Genomic DNA, 17,200 nt, shown 5'->3' with positions numbered 1-17,200 from the left:
TCGATGAGCGTCGAATGGAAAATCATAAATAAAATTTTATGGTGCATTCAGGCTGAAGGGGGCGTGAAAAAAGGAACCGATTTCCATCGGATTTCACGAAAATATTGTGTGTTCATTTTCATAAATCAGCTCTTTGGTGGAGCCAACAGCTTTCAAAACACAAAACAAAAGCAAAAAATTGCTCCGTATCCGAGTAGTAATTGGATTTACGAAAAACATAATAATCATTACAGCATTTTTTAATCTAAATGGAAATTAATTGCGATTTCATTTTATCTTTTCGCCTTGCAGATTTATCGGACAACAACCACGCAGCGGCGAGGCAGTATTGTGCAACTGGAACAAAGCATTAAACCCGTTGATGTGTACATTTTTTTTCTGCATCTCTCCTGTTCGTGGTCTTACTTACAATCGACATCGCTGATAATTGAACATTTTCACTCGGCTGGGCCCAACAAATACTGGACGCTCATATTCGCATTCAACGCATGCCCATTCTTACAAAGTGAAAATTAAACGAATTTTAATTGAAATATGATCAACGAAATGATAAAAATTAAATGGTAAGCATTACACATTACATTTGGCATAATAAAATCTTCGGTCGAACGTATCGAAAAAGAACGAATTCTCTCCCTCTGCCTCTCTCTGTTACACCGAACCGAAACGACGAAATAAAATAATAAAAACTTTACACTATCGAACCGGAATGGTGATGAGTGCCCACTAAAGGAATGGAAAGGCATCAGTAGAAATTTATAAATGAAAACAAATCGTTTATCTTTTTATGTCCAATCCACTGATAAGACGCAGCCGTTTGCGTAAAATCCATACGCCAATAAATTAAAACAAGCTTTTTTCGGTTGTTGTCTCTTCTGCTCGAATACGGATTATTATTCCACGTCAATACGGATTATTATTCCAAAAATAACCCGAAATTCACGCATATACATTACACAGCACGCATCGCACATTCGCTGCAACAAGGGGAATTCAATAATTATTCTTGTAAGCTTTCCAGTGTCTGATGCAAAAATTAGATAAAAAAACGATAAAGACTGACTGAAACCATATTCCAATTGGCGATTTTCCGCGTGTAAATTGCTTTAAAATTATTCTCAATAACGCGCGCTCGCTGTACTTTCTTTAATGATGAGATCTCTCTCTCTCTCCCTCAGCGAAGCTTAAAATAAAAACATAAATATAAATATACACATCGGCTTAAGTATAGAATCGCCAGGCGATAAGAATGGAAATAAACCAAATATGGAGAGTCGAGAAACGAATGAAAATGTTCCGGCGAATGCGTTCTCTGCATTAATTAACCATGGCTTTCCAGTGATAATGATCGCAATTTTTCCTTGGTCGTTTTAATTTAATTACAAAGATCTCTAAAACCGTTTAAACAAAAGATGGAATGAAATTTGGTACTTTCGACCGAGCAAGAGAGCGAAAGAAAGAAAAAAAAAACATCTTTTTTCGAGAACGGATCAATTTTTTTTCGTATGGAAACAAATCCCATATATCGAATTATGAATTCCCATCAACGAGCATCTCTTTTTTTGTTCAACTGGGCGTTTTAGTGAATGAAGAAATGTGATGAAAACGATCGCTTTGAGTTCCGCAAACAATTGATATTCATTGCAGCGAGTCAAAGGTTATTCGTGAAATTTTTCGTACGTATTGTGCCGCTTGAAACCAAAGCCAAGTGGACCTGTTTGAAACTCACCAAATAATTCAAAATTTCACTCCGAAATGCAAACCACTACAATTTGTGAAAATATCAGAACGCAACAAAGAGTCGAAAAAAAGATGAAAATTTAATGGTGTGTTCAAGAATACCGATGGCGATTTTTTTTCTTCTTCGTTCGCTTACACTATGGCATCTTTTTTTTCTCTTACCCAAATGTTTAAAAGATCATAAAAAAATAATAAAGAAATAAACAATTGTGTTGAGCAAATAAAAATGAAATGTGCATATGAATCGGCGAGTTCATTTACGTACAATGATTTTGTTGGCACCTTTGATTACACCTCTTTCCATGTGCACTTATCACGGCTTCTTTCGAAATCGCCTCACTTCTCACATCGGGCTTTTCTTGTCTGGTTTCGGTGTTTTGCGCGCATATTATTCGAGAAATAAAAGATAAGTTAAATGTGTTCGAAACCATGATACACTTCGCCCTCGGTGCGTTTGGATATGTGATGCGACTTCAGGCAAAATTTTAATGGTTTCATTTTTTTAATTATATTTTTTTCTTTTCGTCCAGATTCTCTCGCTCTCGAACAAATTCTCGGAGCGAGTACCAAGAAAGTGCCGCCGGACTTTTGTCTCATGTACAGTCATCATTGTATAAAACGTTCATCATCACAATTATTCGCACATTTGTTGGAAATTATTTTATTTTATTTAGTTGTTTCAGCGATTTTTGCATCGTTTCTCTTCTCTTCACTTTTCCACTTCAATCTGGTTTTGTCATGTGATTTTCTGAGGTGGCGTTTGCTTTCATTTTTAATGAAAATCGGACATGTTTTTAAAATCGTTTCAGTTCCCTTTTTTTGTGTGTGGATCTGATTCAATGTGCATTTTTCTCACATAGCTCGACGTAGCTGAACTTTTTTTTTCTTCGAGGAATTCTTTTGTGTTCCAAATTATGGTTTCAGTGCATGGGATTGTTTTGCTGAGTGCTCTCGATGGTAGCTGACAGAACAAGCACACTTCTCATTTGTGTCTTTTTTCTTCTCCTTCTTCTTCTTCTGTGGACCCAACATTTAAGGCATTTTTGATTAATTAACATTCCGTCCGCATATTTTCTGATGACAACCAAAAACTGGTGCACAGACATAGTGAGCGGCGCATCTTGTATAATGGACGACTTTCGCCACATTTTGTTTTGAATGAAGAGCTGTGTGTTTTTATTTGAATCGAGTGCGCAAATCCCATACAATTGATTTACCGTTTCTTTTCTACTCGCAAGCAGTGCCATATGCTTGGAAAGACCGGTGTCCCTGTCTCTCTGTGTCTGTGTGCATGTATCGAGTACCGATTTGGTATGAATTTATCAGGTCATCAATGAACGCGAGCAAATCAAGTTTCAAATGGAGTGACGGAGATTGCCGTAAATCATTTAATTAAAGGTCTTTCGGCTTCTTCTGAAAATCTTGCTCTCCATTGCCTAATACGATTGAACACTGCTACTTGATCATCGTTTATCATGTTGTTTTCACTTTTTCTGAACCAATCCGTAGATTCTATTATATAAGTCAATAGTAAGAAATAAAAGAGCCAATTACGAGCCAACAGAACGGGCATATCATCAGTGCGCGCACGGTGCAATAAAATGGTAGCAATAGCGTCTTTTGCAACCACCATGTTTACTCAGTGCATCATTTTTGTTTCGATTTCAACAAAGGGAAATTCAAAACGATAGTTTTTCGAATTGCGCAGCACTTTATTCTTGAGCTGTACGAAAATGATTTGAAAATCGTTGTTCAAATGTGGTCGCAAAAAATTTAACGCACCATCCAAAATACCAATGCAATTTTTCCATTTCAATGAAGACATACCCACATACCAGCCAAGATCACAAATCTCAGTCTCTTAGTATACAATTAACTTGAACACTGATCGGTTTGGAAACGTGTGCCCGAATCGCGTGTGCTTTTTTTCTCGTCTTCAGCTATTTTCTTGCCATTATATTCTGTACAACTTGTGAACTATCATCCAATGGAACATGGTTACTTCGACAGGTATGATTGTGTGTGCTGTCGTGTGCGCGTGCAGCCAGCCAGCCAGCCAGCCAAATTTTAATGGTATACAATTGAATGCGCGATATAAAGCGACGCATACGAGTCTCAGTTCGACACTTAGCAATTACAATCGATCCATCGATCATTCACGTATTTTTGTACACACCAGGCCAATGTAAACCATATAGCAAACCAAACCAAACTAAACTGAGATCCGACAGTCGTTGCGATCCGTATTGTCTGTGTTTGGTGTGCTCCCCGGTAATTCAATACGCTCGCGCTGGAAAACAATAAACATCAATGTACCACGGGCCACAATCGATTGACTAATAACAACAATAATAATCGATTTCATTTGGGCCTTTTTCGTGTCTTTCGGTGTGTGTGTGTGTGTGTGTGTATATGGCGAGATCTTCACCGTTAACGATGTCTGGTTGATTATTGTTTTTCTTCGATCTCGTTGCGCATTGTTGCTATTGTTACCATTTGTTTTCCAGCCTTTTGTACCAATGTTGAACAAATAAATTTGCATTCAAGTCTCGGCGCGTGTTTTCAAAATTGGATTTCTTTTCATACCTTCAGTTTTTAATTGCAATGCTTTGTTTTGTTTTGTTTGCGTTTTTTTTCCGCGCTTCAGATTTTAACTTTCGACTAGATATTGGCTCGGCTGAAAAGCATTTTTTTTTCCTCGATAAATCTAATATGAAGACGACTCCTAGTTTTTTGCATGACCTTTTAATGTGAAATCTTCTTCCCATTGTAAATACGGTTTTCCGCGCCAAACTCGTTCGCCTCATGCCATATTGTATGTATGGCATATTTTAAATGTTCACGCAGAAGATATGCTTGCATTTGCATTACGTAAAACTGATGCAATTTCAAATTCAAATGCGAACATAATGTCTGCGCCTCACATATGAGCATGCATGTATATATTCACATTGATCAATTTTGTTGTCTCGCTATGAAAATAATCCCATTTTTATATGGAGTCAATTGCAGGCATACAAGCAAAACCGCAAGAAGTTGTCTTCTATTTCCCTTAAATTTACGCACAGATCGATCGATTATGCAGACGGGCAACGCCACTTTGATTTCAGACACACCGTGCAACGTTGTTGCTCAGTGCTGTTGTTGTTGTTGTTGTTTCGAGTAGAGAAAATAAGCAAGAATGCAACTGATGATGTGTGTTATTCAGTCATCGGTTCACACACCGATACAATCAGATCACTCTCTCGCCAATCCAAATAATCTGCTTTTGCACACCGGATGATTGAATACGCGCTGCAAACTCATTTTGTTTTTGTTTTTTCGTGTTGTTTTCACCATTAACCCGCAGTATGTTTTTATATGCGTGTAGCCGCGCGATGTGTACCGTTACACAACGCCTTTGTGTGTACCACATCTTAATTGAACTGTAAGCCATTCAAATTAGTAATAATTTTATAAATATAAATTATAATCTCAAGCAATGGCTAACAGGCAAGAAAAGCAGCAACAAGCAATGGCAACAAAAAAGAAGTTGTTTTGCAGCGCACCACTGAAATGGAGGCAAGCAGAAGTGAAACCAGAATATCGGCGGCACACATGAAAAATTGCCATATATCAAGAGCGAAAATATGTAACAGTGAAAACGGATCAGAAAATAAAATGTTAGCACAGATCGGAGGCAACCACTATCGCACCACTCGAGGTGCATGCGAGTATCGAAGCTGCTGATGCTGCTGCTGCTTTTTTTGCGTCGTATCACGCATCAAGCAATCGAAACCATTGTAAATATTGTAAATATTGTAAACATCGTCTGTGCGTTTTGCATAAGAATTGTCGGTAGGCCGTAGTGTTCGGCTCACTCACATACAGACCGAGGATTAGCACACGGCAACTGATGAACGCTAAATGTGCGTGCACATAAATATTATATGTCGAAGGAATCACGTATTCGTTATGTGTCTTTTTTATGTTTGTAAATTTACCATTGGAAGCTGATACCAAAGCGATTTGCTCCATAAGTTGTTCTCATTGAAGTGAGAAAGAAGAAGTTGAAAAAAAGAAAAAACCGGGCGACGATCATAGCCTGCCGATGATCACACATTTGTGAATGAAGAATCGTCGACCAATCTTGCACTCGATTTATTACGATAACTCTGTCGATGTTAATCGCTTAGAATGCAATCGGTTTGACTTGAACGAATATGAAATCCGACAGCAAACAACGAAAACCGATTAGACGCTGCGGCAGTTTGTGTGTGTGCACTGTGCGCAGTTGCAATAGATGCAAGCATTTGGTAAAACCTTAATGGAAGAGTATTTAAATCGATGTGAACCGTATTGATGTTAATTGGTGGCTACTGCACACCAAACAGCTGCTGAGGTTGACTTGGCTAGTTTTACAGACACATTTCGTTTTAATAATTTGATTTTTTTTCGTCGTCTTTCTTCGTTCGCCTCTTTTTCGTTGATGTTTCGTTTCTTTCCTCCTTCAATCGAACCAGCCAATTCAGCGCGCAAAGATCTTGTATTCATCCACAAATTAGTTAGCTATTTTAGTTTGATTACAAAAATACTTTATCACATCGATCCGATCAATTACAGCACGTTACTCAATGGATCTGTGGATTCTAATTTATAGGCACGACGACCCGTCGACCAACACACCAATAGAATCTTTATTTGGATCAAATTCCACTGAGAAATCAAATTTTCTTTAATTACAAGTCTTTTCTTTTTTTTATAATCGCTCTTGAAGCCAATGTAACCATTTTTTTCCTCTTGGATGGCTACGGCTGGCACTTACCATTTCGTTGATGTCGACAGAAATCGAAAAAATTGGTTCTTGGACGCTTGCGAAAAAAAACGGTCGAGCGTAATTTTCTCATCAGCATAATTAACTAGCGCGTTTTACGTTGGTTTAATCAACCGATTGGAATGGTGGCACTAAGTAAAGAGAAGCAAGAGAAGAGAAGAAAAAGACACACAGCATTTGCAACAACAGCAGCAGCAGCAGCAGCAGCCGCAGTAATCAAGATCAGCACATTGTACATTTGACCCAGCATAGCTGCAAAACCATCAATTTTTACAGTTGGCTCTGAACCAAAATTTCGCAATTTTTCAAAAAGAATATCTTTGGTGTGGTCATTGAGTGAAACAAAAAAAAGTAAAAAATGTTGTATTTAAATACGACAATTCGTGCTCCAGTTTTGGGCAATTTTAACATCTTGCCTGTGCATTCAAACCACAACATGCCTTTCATCGCCATCGCAAACAACAAACACACAAGGCTTTCGTCGATTTTGTAAGCTGTCCGGCCAAAATGTAGAAAGAAAGAGAATAGATAACCTTGAATGGCATTTAATAATTGCTATTTGTGAATTGGAAATGATAAATACCGTAAATGAAACGAACCCTTTGGCTATATAATTAGGCGTAAAATACATGCTATTTAACATTCAGCACAAACACTCTTCCACTTCGACCGAAAGAGCGATAGAAACATTTCCCTTTAATTCAATGATACGTGAAATAGGTGATGGCGATCAATGGCCACATCAAATTACTGAAAAATCTAACGACACCATCACGCTGACCATGGCTATAATCAATGATCCGTGCAGTGATTTTATCTGAGCTACGAACGCATTCGAAATTGAATTTTTAGGCAAATTTCCAGACGAAAATTAATTGGCAATCACAAGCAATCTAATGCAGAGCAAACCCAGTAAACGATCGATTTTCACCTAGTTTCGTCAATCATTATGCACTACAATTTAAATGATCCCATTACATGTACCAAAAGTGAGATCACACACATATCCAATTTTGATTCGTCAACAAATTGGCGATGAAACATCGATTGAAATTGCTTGTCAAGAAGAAGAAGAAAAAAAAGCAGCAACTTGCTCGACAGTTGTTGTTTTTTCCATTCTACTCCCTTTGCTTTAGAATAGATTAGCTTGTTTTGCATCTGCTTACTACGTATGCAAAATATTATGACGAAAAGTCAACAGACAACGAAAGTATGAAGCGAAAAAAAACAACGAAACGCCTTTTAGAAAAATCTGCATAAATGGAGAGATAATTTTATCGTCAATATAATTAAATCGGTTCAGCAATTTAAATTGAATTGTGGATTGATCCGAGAATATATATGTAGATATGTAACACACGTGGTGAAACAGAAAGAGAAGCATTGCCAGTTACACCAGTCATCCGTCTATGTGCGCATAGATGTGCTGCTAATATTGAAACCAGACCCACTTAAGCGTCATTAGAAGCGAAGAAAAAATAAAGTACAGAGATACATGTATGTGCACAACAGAATCGCATCAATTCAAAACAAACGACTAATATTTAACACAAACAAAATATGCACCACCTTGAATCGATAATCATTGATTCGCATGCAATTTAAAAGCACATTTTAATATTCAAAATACTTTTTTTCTGCTTCTTTACCCGGCCGCAACGAGCGCAATCTCATAATTTACCGATTATCGTCAATAACAATTTATAGATGCCATTGGATGCAATCGGGAAAAAAAAAGTATTTAAAGAAACAAGCGCGGATTACGAAGTTGAAGAAAAATATGCGTCTAACACTCGCGCGACGTTGGTCCAAAGTCAACAAAGAGATAAATTAATTGAAATCCAATCAGACAATCGATTCATTTCTCTTTGTAGCATGCCGTAAAAAGCATGACAAAAAAAATTCCTTTATCCACTCAAAATGGCAGTGTAGCAGTGATATAAATGTTTTCCGCATCAACATTGAACAAACCACTTTTTTGTTGAACGGTAGCACTCGGAATGACTCAGTACAAAACAATAACAGAACAAATAAATCAGACAAACTGTGATCATTCACTAATAAAAGGTTTTATTTAAATTGAATAATGACTTGAAGTCTATCGTTTGCGGTTCAATATAATAAATTTATCATTTTCAAACACTAGAAAACCTCCTGAAAACTAAACATCTCAATATCTCTGGAGAAACTGCTGCTTAATGGCTCTGATCACTTCTTCTATTACTATTTCCATATCAATGGATTGGATGTCTCCATTTTGCCCGGTGCAAATTCCTTGTGACTTTGACTGCACGACAATTTAATAGAGTTAGCTGCATGAAAATGCGCCCGAACCACCAATAAATTGAATTCTTCAGCTAATAAAAAAAATAGACAAGCAGCCGATGAAATTAGTATTTGTCAAGACATGCGCGAACGATTCAATTGTTAAATAATTAAATCAATCGGCGAATGTAATGTGCATATTTCATTTTGTGCAATCTATTTTTGTTTTAATTTTTACTACACTTCGTTCGCCCAATCCATTGCACAAATCTTATTTACTACTACTTAATGATTGGTTGATTATCATTTACCGTTGTGCCTACGATTACTCTGAATATCTCTCTTCTTCTTTGGATTTTTAGTACTACTAGCGTTTTTTTTGTCTTCTTTTTCTTCTATCATTAAAAAGTCGAGCACGAGAGAAAAGCGCGCGCTGATGATGTGAAATGCGGTTGCTCTTTTAAATAAAAAGTAATTTGGTTTGTTCGCCTTTGTCAGCGTGGAAATAAAAGGCAGAGCATCTAGTCTCTAGTCAAAGCGTAACCTGTGCAGAAAAAGAAGCAGCAAAAAAGCCGTTTGATGATGGCAGCAGCAGCGACGGCGGCTGCGGTGACTATCAACAATGTCGTAAATGTTGTAAATAATTTAAAAGGTATTTAAATAAGTCATTAAAACGATGAAGCTGCTGTGTCAACGTTTGCATCTTTTTCTCTCTCAGACTTTTCATTCTGAATCGTCACGTTTGCTGTTGTTATTTTTCCGTATTCGTCGTAAACAATTTGATTTGATGGTTCAACAACGCACAATCAACCTTTCGTTGTTCAATCATTGTGCTGTCGCAGTTTGGTGCTTAGCAGCATCAGCATCAAGCAGCTACTGTAAATATGAAATCTCTCAAAGTGTTGCATGTTATCGTCAGTTTGAAGAGGCATAAAAGTACATCTGAGCATGTGCACTTCGAGTACAAACACACACATTACCTGAATCGTTGTTGGTCGTGTGGGCAATTTTGAATGACTTGGCTTGGCTTTTGTCGACCAACTTTTTTTCGTTGTTTGCTGTGCCAAGTTGTTTCAAACGCAACATTTTATGCGTTGATCGTTAATAATAAAACGGCTGATGACTTCTGATGGATGCCAACTATAAAGTGCGATTTTTAATGTTCGCCATGCCGAGCAATTTTTATACGCGGATCACAAGAATCACTCTCGTAGAAATTGCATTGCGCCCCGTCAAGTATGCACACATCAAGCAGTATATCACTTTAGGGAATGACTACTATTTCGAGTGTACACGACAGACGCGGATCAATGAGAAGAGAAAAAAAATTGCAATCTGGCTGTCGCTAGAGATAGCAAAAGAGAAATAATAATATGAGAAGGGAGAAAGAAAAAAACTAACGATAAATTCTGTTGTCATTTACGACTGTGTTTGCGGAAAATAAAATCTTAATTTACGAATTACAATGTTGACACTTCGTTTCGTCTTCTTCGTTCCATTTTGATGCATATTTTCTTATGTTGTGTGAATGAGCGTTTGCTTAGACGACCATGACGACGATGACGACGACAGCGAATGTGCAAATAATATAGGCGTTGGTTAAGTACTTGAATAATTCATTCTCTCTTTAGCTTTATCAAGATTTTGTTTAGCTAATTGTCAAATGAAGTTGTTATGCAGATTGATTAAATGATTCCAATTGTTTTTTTTCTCTTTGTATTTACTCTTCCTTCGTTATGAATGAACTTTTTTGTAAACACTCGAAAAATGCATACAATATTCCATAGATGGTCTTGAAAAACGTTGAATGGCAGCATTTGTTTGATAAGCATTTTGAATCGAGTTGGCTTTGTTTCCATTGCATTCAATTCTATTTTTCACCCATTGGAATGTTTTCAAGAGATGCAATTTTCGCCGTGAAAAATGGACATTGTGGCAGAAGGAAAAAAAATGTTTTATTCAATGAAAAATACGTTTTATATTGCATCTCTTTTGTAAATTGTAAGTTATAAATCACGTGAAGAGATTTCTAAAACTGGTCCAGATCAGAGCACCGCTCGCCAGCACTTTCTACGGCGATTCGCGCCGCTATGGATGTATCATCAAAACATGTTGGCAGCAAAGCAAAGCACTCAATTGCACTAGAAAAGATGCTCTACTTTAAATTAAGATCTGCAGCGAAAAACCACATGAAATGCCGTCTATCGCGGCGGCTATATTTATTTAGCACTTATTTGATAGCACATTCAAACCAAGATATTGATTGCTGTTTTGCTTTTACAGCCACGTGAAACGACGACAATAACGCCGAGAAGAAGAAGAGAAATTTTCGCAAATAAAATTGATCCATATTTGAAAGAATGATAGTAGGCGCGCGATGCGATGGCACATGTAAGAGCATTCCAATTTTGATGTCAAACTCTGATATGTTGAAATGCTACAAAAGCCCAACAGACTTGTTCTACTTACTCGCGGGCAATTATTTTATTTGTGAAGTGGTTCCGTTTCATTCGACGCTCAAACGGAGTCGAATAATAATAATACTAATCAAATAACTTTGGCATTCGCCTCCCATCTTGCTTGTTTTTGATTTTTAATGCCAACCGATTTTAGACATCTCAAATAATTCAACCTAATTAATCATCAATAAAAAGCCTTTTGAGAGGCAAGAGAGAAACATGATAAATGTAGCGGATGATTTGAGCAATGGAAAAAGTGCTGTAAGTACATTTAATCCGGCTTATGAACGCGTCATGCATGTGGTTATTATAAATGGACTGGGTGATGTGTTTCAAATAATCACTGTTGGAAGGGCAAAAAAACGCTTTTCTGATCGCTGCCAATATATTATTATAAATTCTAAAGATTGTTTTCGAATCGAAGCGATTCAGGGGGGTTCAGATTTAGTTAGGAAAAGTTCGAAATTTATTCATAACATATTATGAGTTAATTACTGACCTCTGACTATACGGTCATATTTTTGCTGTAGACTTGTTATTTAAAAAAATTATCATCCACAGCATGTAGGTTGTGCGTATGCTTCAATAACAACAACACCAACAACAGAATACAGATTTAGACGAAACTATAAAAATGATCACCTTTTTCAACGATAAATTCGAAATGACAAAGTCGTTGGCAGAGCAAAAAAAAATTCTGATCTGATCAAGATTTGATGTCGTTCTTATGGACAATTTGCTTGACCGGATGCAAATTACGCAATATCTCAAACAAGTTTCCAGTTCACGATTGACTTGGAATTGATGTCACGAGCCGATTTTCATGCTCGCCATTTTTTGTTTCATATTTCCGTCGTTAAACCTCATATATTCACCTCGTTGATAGTTTTTTTTTCTAATACCGATATGTCATTGCGTAGTTTTTGATGTGATTGCATTTGCATATATGCATAATAGAAGAGAAGAAAAAAACACATCGAAGACAAAGCAGCCTCAATACATGCGAAATGCGTGATTGCCTTCGTTCGTTCAGTTGTTCGCTTGCGCTCGCGAAATCCCTTTCGGCAATCAATTCACAAACAATCTCATTGATGTGTTAAAAAGCCTAAATGTGTGCGCGCAATCGCTCAAAATCTTACTAATGAAATGTTCATTAGCACAATTAGCACCATTATTTGAAATGAATATCTCTCTCTCTATGCGCTCGGATTGAGAGCGTCGAATTAGACAAAAGGTAAATAAGATCGAGTGTGAACAAAATCATGTGAAACAAAATAGCTATTTACCGTTGTTCACTCGAGTGCAACAAAAATGAAACAATATGGAAATGGTGAGGAGAGTGAAAAAAAAACACTGTGTATAGGCAGTTCGTATAGGCGCCATGTGTGTGAGTGTGCAAAGAAAGACTGAAAAAAAAACGCTTCGCGTGTATACCTTTGGTACTAACATAATGGCTGTATGAATTTCATCGTCTTCATCTTCATCATTATCATCGTCATCGTCGTCGTCGTCGTCGACGCCGTCGCAACCACAATATCTGGCTTCATTCGCTGCGCGCGATGCGATTTACGTTCGATGGATTGCAGTCGACAACAACAGAAAAACTGAAGCAAAACAAATAATAGTCGCACGCTCAAGCTCCTCATGCCACATGTTTTTTTTTATTTCGTCTTCTCACATTCATTAGCACATATTATTATTACTTTGTTATTACACATTACGATTTCAGATTAGATATTTGTACCGTTTCGGATTACTTCTTCTGGTTTTTCACTTGCTCTTCTCTCTGTTTCTCTTTTCGCTGGGCTCTTCGACAGCCGCGTATTCACTTTTGTGTCATCATTATGATATTTGCGATGGATGATCAAATAATTATAATGCCATTAGAGCCGCATTTTGATTTCAATTTCACTAAGGCTTAGGCATTTTTTTTCTTCTGCGTTTTCGGTTGAGTGTTTTCTTTTCTCGGTTATATTCAGCCTGTTAGCGGCTCGACGAAAATTGAACCGTTTATTGAATACAGCAATTGTTTGTCTATAAATCGGATTCCCTAATTTCTCGTATTGCGTGTATTTGTTTTTAGATCATCGAAATTATAACGCAAACTCTATCTGAAACGATTCGTTTATAATTTTCGAAGAAGGTATTTTTCGCCGAAAAATGGTAGCATTCACGGTCAACCAACGGTTTGTTACTCAAACACTTGCTTCTCTATTGAAAATGAGCCTAAATACTCTGCCCATTGTAATTATGATTTCTCCCGATTCACTAGTATTTTTGGAAATATTTTCTAAAAATCGGTTGCTAAGTCTGAAGTGATGGAGTTATGAAAGACGCGTATCTTTCGCAGTAATGAGATGATTGATCAATGCCAGTACAAGTAACTTAATTGAGTAATTTACTGCAATTTATTCGTACTATGTCGATACGATTCGACTGAAGTTTTTGATTCGAATGGGGAGTGTTAAGCTTTTTGAACGAAAAAATATTGATACTAAATTAAAATTTATTTATTTGTATTCAAAATTGGTTAAGACTAACTTCCGATTTTTCCTCCTTTTCACAGAAACTTGCTGAATAGAAGAAACAAAACGCATTGACCAATCAACGAGAAGCATCAACTAGAATTCAAGGCGTCAAAAGAAGGACTGGAGGAAGTTCATGCTTATATTTAGATGTATAAAAAAATGCGCGAAAAGGATCACTCACCAAGAAAAATGTTACCGAGTCCAAAACAGGGATGCATTTATCCGATGCTGGGCTCAACTGTCTCGCTAGGAGTGCAAATACCATACGATCTGTCAACGTCGAGTCGATCGACAACGGCAAGCCTACTGCATTCGCTCAACAATGATCAACCATTAGACTTACGTGTCGATCATAAAAAATCGAACAATGTACAAATCGATGACGACCAGCAAAATCTATCGGCAAGCGACGATTCATCCGATGCCACAACCACAATCAGTGTTGCTCCGCTTTCAAATATCAATCGATTTCTCCATTCGAAACTAATTAATAACAATGATTTAAGTAGCAAGAACAATAATACGATTCATATGAACAACGGAAACCATCACAATCAACATGAGCTCGATGAAGATGACGATGACAACAACAATAACAGCAGGAGCAACAATAAAAATGCAAACGATGCGGTGCTGTACAGTGAAAGCAACAACAGTTTGGAGTTTCGAAAGAAGAATTTCAATTTAAAAGAAAATCTGCGATCATCATCAACATCATCGTCATCAGCATCATCGTATCACTTAGCGGCAAGTATGCCGAATGTGTTCTCAGCTCCAGCATTCCATCCGGCAATGCTTGAGGCAATGGCCAAAGCGGTGCGTTTACCATTTCCATATCGATTACCATACATTCCGTCGAATCATCGTCATTCACCAAACTTAGATTTGCTACGCATGAAACCAAATCAATTTTCCAGCTTGCCGCGAATTATGTCGCCGAACCACTTGTCATCGCTGACAGCCAACAACTCGTCAAGTACGGCAATTGGCGGTAATGGAAAATCGACAATGAATCACAATAATAATAATAATAACAACAACAACAACAATGACAGCACACCAAACGCAAACAAAATTGGCGGAAACAATCAATCCACATCATTGACAAACAAAAACAAAGATCGGTATTCATGCAAATTCTGTGGTAAAGTGTTCCCGCGTTCGGCTAATTTGACACGACATCTCCGCACACACACTGGCGAACAGCCGTACAAATGTAAATATTGCGAACGATCATTCAGCATTTCAAGCAATTTGCAACGGCACGTTCGCAACATACATAATAAAGAGCGTCCATTTCGTTGTGCACTATGCGAACGTTGCTTTGGCCAACAGACCAATTTAGATCGGCACATGAAGAAGCACGAGGCCGATGCGGCATCACTGGGGATTGGTATTGACGAACGACTAAGGACATCTAGGCGAAATGCAATGCATCGCGGTATGCCGGACGAATCGTATTTCGAGGAAATTCGTTCGTTCATGGGCAAAGTGACACAGTTACCAATTTCACTGCGATCACAAGTCACATCCGATGCACACACGAATTCATCCTCACGAAGCTCAACGCCGTTATCCGAACCGGGCTCATCACCAAAACGGATGGCATTCAATGGCGACGACCACGAACGAGATGAACAAGTTAAAGTTACTTGATTAAAACAGTGATATTCAACGGACACCGCAAGAGAAATCATAATTATTTTTTTTTGCTTTTTGCACGACTCAATTTACGATGCTCTCGAACAAATTTCTCAACCATATTTGCTCAATAATTGCCCAATACGGAAGACGTGATGTTGAATTTTTCTTTCTAAACTTTGTTTTACACATTTAGGTCTAATTTTGATATTGAAATCAGACATTTTTGCAAAATGACTTAATTTGAATGAAAAAATCATAATAAATATGTACTTTTAACGCCCATCAAATGGAGTTATTTATGCTGGATCATGCTGTAGAAGTAAAACTATAATTGTAAAATATTGCACAAAAATTGTTTCGTCTTTTTCCTACAGCTCAGAGCTGAATAGAGCTGCTGGTGTTTACGCGCTAAAGTACCAATTAATTTGTAAAGAACCTATTATTATCCTCTGTTAACTTTTTTATTTTTGGGGTAAACAAATCAATCCAAAACTAAAACTTCGTTACCCCTTCGTAAATATGAACGAAATCGTCTTTGTACCTATTGTTATCTGTTTTATGGTTGTTCTTCTTCTTGAATCATTTATTTTATTTTTCACTGTGAAAATGACTCTCTCTCTCTCTATCTCTCTTTTTATTTAAGCACAACTGAATGTTTCAAAAACAAAACGCAAAAAATTGGAATTCGATTCTTTTTTTTACGTTTAGACAAATAGAAACAAAAACAATGTATTGGATTTTATTAGTTTGTAAATTTTGCACATGATTTATTCAATTTTTGATTAAGTTTGCAACATAAACCTTTTTTTCTCCATAGTTTTAAGAGTATTTTATGTAAATAAAAAGATGAATTTTGGTTTAAATTGAACACGATTGAAAGGAAACTCAATTACATCATGCATGCTTAATGTTACCACTATACACATACGATATGCGATTTTATGGATTAAGTTCATTTCATTTTAGATTTTGCGCTAATGGTTTTTTTAGTTAATTTTATCTACAAAATATCGTACTATATCTAAGGCAAATTTGTATTTCATGAATAATTTCAAATTTTACCCACTCGTTTTCAATTTTAATTTTATTTTTTCTCTTCAAATATTGCTATTTTATTAATATATCGAAATTTACCATTCTGCTAGCAGAGGCGGAAGGAATTAGTTTTTCATTTAGTTTTTAATGTTAACGAATACAAATTTAAATATTCGTGTTCTTCTTTTTTAGCATTTTAAAATCGGAATTTATAAATTTATATATTTTTTTAACATCAAAATGATCTTTAGACATTTAGTGAATATGAAACCTTTTTTTACCTATTTACAAGAAATAATGTTGATTTGTTTAGGAGAAAAATAAATATAAATTCAAATATTTTAATAAAAATCAATAACATTCCGATGTTTTTTTTTCCTAGGGGAATATCACGAAAAAAATTCTATTGAATTTCTATTGATTTTTGCATTTTTTAAAAATTAATTTCAATTATATTACATTATGCGAGATATCTGAGATATTTTTCATTTTAGTCGATTTTAGCAGATATTTTAATGCTGGAAGTGGGTTTTGGCGGATCCTGAGGATCGTTCAGAACTGTTCCCGATTCTGGAAGTGGGTTTTGGTGGATCTTCAGGATGGACCAGACTGGGTTTGACAATACCCTGGCCCATCCTGAGGATCCACTTCCAGAACCGGGAGCATTTCTGAACGATCCTGAGGATCCACCAAAACCCACTTCCAGCATTAAAATA

The 17,200-nt window shown here is 36.7% G+C and overlaps 2 protein-coding genes across 2 annotated transcripts in view; one reads left to right on the top strand and one right to left on the bottom strand.

Annotated features, from left to right (window-relative positions):
* The window catches only part of LOC129570750 (probable cyclin-dependent serine/threonine-protein kinase DDB_G0292550), a 58,726-nt gene extending 41,884 nt beyond the window's left edge, over positions 1 to 16,842 (top strand). Inside the window, exons 2-3 of the mRNA XM_055450456.1 lie at positions 292 to 563; positions 13,844 to 16,842. Of these exons, the coding sequence (XP_055306431.1) occupies positions 13,953 to 15,461 (1,509 nt within the window). The 5' untranslated portion in view covers positions 292 to 563; positions 13,844 to 13,952 and the 3' untranslated portion in view covers positions 15,462 to 16,842. The remainder of the gene's footprint in view (positions 1 to 291; positions 564 to 13,843) is intronic.
* Positions 16,187 to 17,200, bottom strand: part of LOC129570748 (polypeptide N-acetylgalactosaminyltransferase 3) — a 4,647-nt gene continuing 3,633 nt past the window's right edge. Inside the window, exon 9 of the mRNA XM_055450452.1 lies at positions 16,187 to 17,025. The gene's annotated coding sequence lies outside the window, so the exon portion shown is untranslated. The remainder of the gene's footprint in view (positions 17,026 to 17,200) is intronic.

This window comes from Sitodiplosis mosellana, unplaced genomic scaffold (assembly GCF_009176505.1).
Source record: "Sitodiplosis mosellana isolate CC-2019 unplaced genomic scaffold, AAFC_SMos_1.0 Smas_scaffold_76, whole genome shotgun sequence".
Taxonomy (NCBI): Eukaryota; Metazoa; Arthropoda; class Insecta; order Diptera; family Cecidomyiidae; genus Sitodiplosis; species Sitodiplosis mosellana.
This window is presented reverse-complemented; position numbering and strand designations above follow the sequence as displayed.